The sequence below is a fragment of the Vipera ursinii genome (assembly GCF_947247035.1).
Source record: "Vipera ursinii genome assembly, chromosome: 7".
In the NCBI taxonomy this organism is placed as follows: domain Eukaryota; kingdom Metazoa; phylum Chordata; class Lepidosauria; order Squamata; family Viperidae; genus Vipera; species Vipera ursinii.
In genome coordinates, this window is record NC_139521.1 from 77,542,568 (window position 1) to 77,545,832 (window position 3,265).

Sequence of the window (3,265 nt, forward strand, 5' to 3'; positions counted from 1 at the left end):
TTCGGGGGTGGGGGGGTGGGGGGGTGGCGCACGTAGGCGGAGAAAACCGAGGTACGGGCGGTTTCTCCTGGAATTGACACGCGACCCGCCCCCACCCCCTGGCAATGGCCTGTCAATCAGTGCTAGCGGCCACCAATCAGAGGGCTGAAGCCAGGGGATTTTGGCAGGCGGAGATGGCTTCTCAAAGAAAAACGCCTGCAGCGCCGGGGCCCCCCTGCGATCTTCCGCAGCGCTCAGGCGCCGAGGGAGGCGACCGAATGCCCGTCTTCTCGGGAGCACCCGGTGCCTTTGTGTCGGTCCGAGTGGCCCTCCGACGGGTCCCCTGCAGGCCCCAGACCGAAGCGCGATGTTGCCTTCCAGAAACTTGGGGCGGTCTCGCTCCGGGCGTGGCGCCCGGGAAACGGTGCGCCTAAGCTCAGAACAGGGTAGCCGGAGGGCGGTTGGGGAGAGCCGCGCCAGCTGCTGAGGGAGTGGAATGGAAGGCCCGGGGCTGGAGCCGGGCCCTGCACCGCCGCAGCCCCCCGAGCCCATTCGCTTCGGTATCGATCAGATTTTGGGCTGCCCTCCGCAGCAGAGCGGCGTCGGCGAAACAGCAGCCGACCTCCAAAGCAGCGGCTACGAGGCGGATTATGCCCCCGCGTGCTCCCTCGGGGCGTACGGCCTCCCGGAGGCCTCGGCCGGCAACGGCGGGGTGATCCGAGTGCCCGCGCACCGTCCGATTCCCTCCGTGGCCGTCCATTCTCGGCCATCAGGAGCCAGCCTCCCCTTCCCTTGGATGGACCACAGCAGGCGACTGGCCAAGGACCGGATGGCAGGTGAGCGGCGTTCGCGGCTCGGAGCCCCTCGAGGAGGCGAGATGGCCTGGCCCCACCCGCTTCGGCCAAAGCCGCGGGGCTCGGGGGCTCAACTGTACAGGAACGCTCGGCAAATGTGGGGAGCGCGGCGCGTCCTGCGGGTCCCAGTAGAACCCGGGACAAGCAGGCTGATTCCCAGGCCTGGGGGTGGGGGTGGGACGGGCGGAGGAGTGAAACCCCGGCCCTTCGAACACGGGCCCGGAGGACTTCCTAAGAGAGCCGACGCGTGAACGCTCGCCTTCGCCAGCCGCGGAGTACCGCGGAGGGGAAACGGCCAGGCTGAACAAAGCCTTTTCATACAGAGCAGAAAATCAGGAACTTTTCCCCGAAGCTGCCCTAGAAAGAAACCAGTTTGGGGAGGGGCGAGGGCAGAGGTGACTGGTCATCGGGAAGCGGCACCGAGGAAGCTGCTTTTGAGAGGGTTGGGAGGAACCAGAACGGCTTTCTTGGGGCGGGGGAAGCGCGCATTTCTATCCGGCTCCAACTAGTCTTTGCAAAGCAGGCTTGCATTGGGGTGGGGGACGCTGGGGCGGCGCTTGGCTCATCCTGGCTCTCCAGGCTCCTGGCTCCGGCAGAAAAGTGGGGTTCTTTGAGCCCCCCCGGAAGAGTCCCAAGCACCACCAATCTAGGGAGCCCAGCGGCGGTCTCTTTGCGTTGTGGATGGCGTAGCTGAATCGCTGACCGAGCAAGTCCGACCGCCGCGATCGCTCTCACCGCCCCCTCCGGTAGGGAGACCACCCGCCCTTCTCTCGTTCTCGGGGACTGACGGAATATCGTGGGGCGCGTCCTGGGGAGGATCCCGGAAGCTGAAGTCTCCGTAGCTACACGATCTGCTTCGGGTTCCGAATCCTCAGGATTTCCGCTCTCTTGATCTGCCCGTAGCCGCGTTGCCGCCCTTCTCCGTGGCCAGGCGGGTCGGCCACCCGTATCAGAATCGCACTCCGCCCAAACGCAAGAAGCCGCGCACGTCCTTCTCCCGAGCGCAGATTTGCGAACTAGAGAAGCGGTTCCACCGGCAGAAATATTTAGCGTCCGCAGAGCGAGCCACCCTAGCCAAAGCGCTCAAGATGACCGACGGCCAAGTGAAGACGTGGTTCCAGAACCGCCGCACAAAATGGAGGTACCGGGGCGGCGGAAGGGGCTGCGCGGAAGGCGGCGGGGGATGGGCTGCGGGGCCTCTCCCTCTGCCAGGGGCTACGGTCGGATGGCTGCATAGAGCGCTTCTCTTCCAGCGACCGAGCCGGGAGGGGCTAAGTTCGGAAAGGGAGGCGCCGATGCTCCAAGCACCCGCAGAGGGTTTGGGGTAACGGGCCGGTGGCGGGCGTAGCGGGAATTCATGTTCAGAGTTCTCTTCCCTTACCGGTTCCAAGGAGCCAACCGGGCGTCGTGTCATCCATGCTTTCAGCCACTGACGCCGTTCCGGTCTCTCCAACAGGCGACAGACTGCGGAGGACCGCGAAGCGGAGCGCCAGCAGGCCAGCCGGTTGATGCTGCAGCTCCAGCCAGACGCCTTTCCGAAGAGTCTGGGGCAGCCGCTGCAGCAGGACCCCCTCTGTTTGCACAACGCCTCGCTCTTCGCCCTGCAGAACCTGCAGCCCTGGGCAGAGAACCACGAGGTCACCTCGGTCTCGGGAGCCGCCAGCCTGGTGTGAGCAGAGCCATGCACAGACCTAGGGGCGGCTTCGCGGGCTGCCAGGGGCATCCTGCACTTCCGAGTGGATTCATCAGGGCGTCTCCCGAGCCCTCCGCCCATCAGAAAAAGCCCCAGACTCCAGGGGGCAAGTGGCCCGGTTAGGGGCAGCCGGGCTCTGGCTGGCCTTGCGTGCTTGCAGACCGCACCCACAGGAAACACGGGGCTTAGAGAGCGTTCCATTTGAATGCCTTGGGTCGTGAGTGGGGAACGGGACATCCCTCTCTCCCCTCTGAAAGCCGGCCTCCTCGCCAAAGCGAGCCGTTCTTCCCGTGGAACCTGCCCAGGTAGCCAGATGAAGATTAGCGAGATCTTTGGATCGGCGCTAGCTCGCAAAATGACTGCGCAGGAGGCAGAGGCGATCTCCGGCCAGCCGCGTGGAGCAAGTAGACACCACGTCCCTGCTGCTCCCCCAGTCCGCTGCCGTCCCCTGGCTGGCTCTTGCTTCCCTGCTGCTCTGCTGGAGTTGCCCCAGGATCAGGCCCGAAGCGGCCGCGGGGGACTGTCGCGCCGCATATCGCAGAGGAGTTGCGGTTTGGGCTCCTAATGTCGCCGTCTTTGCGGCGGGAGTCAGACAGCCCGGAGTCGCGTCCAGGAGGGCTTCCTTCTTCCCCGGACGCGAGCTCCTCCCCCTCCCTCCGGACCTCTGAGAAAGCCCGTCCCGCCAGCATGGAGTCCGCTGCCTTCAGAGTCTCTGCTCTGCCCTCCGTCCGGCTTCACT

At 65.5% G+C, this 3,265-nt stretch overlaps 1 protein-coding gene across 1 annotated transcript; it reads left to right on the plus strand.

Moving 5' to 3' along the window:
* Positions 1 to 475: 475 nt before the first annotated feature.
* On the plus strand, positions 476 to 2,506 carry TLX2 (T cell leukemia homeobox 2; the record flags this gene model as incomplete). Its single annotated transcript, XM_083367084.1, has 3 exons — positions 476 to 815; positions 1,737 to 1,974; positions 2,290 to 2,506. The coding sequence occupies 3 exons, from the start codon at positions 476 to 478 to the stop codon at positions 2,504 to 2,506; spliced, it is 795 nt and encodes a 264-aa protein (XP_083223210.1).
* Positions 2,507 to 3,265: the final 759 nt, after the last annotated feature.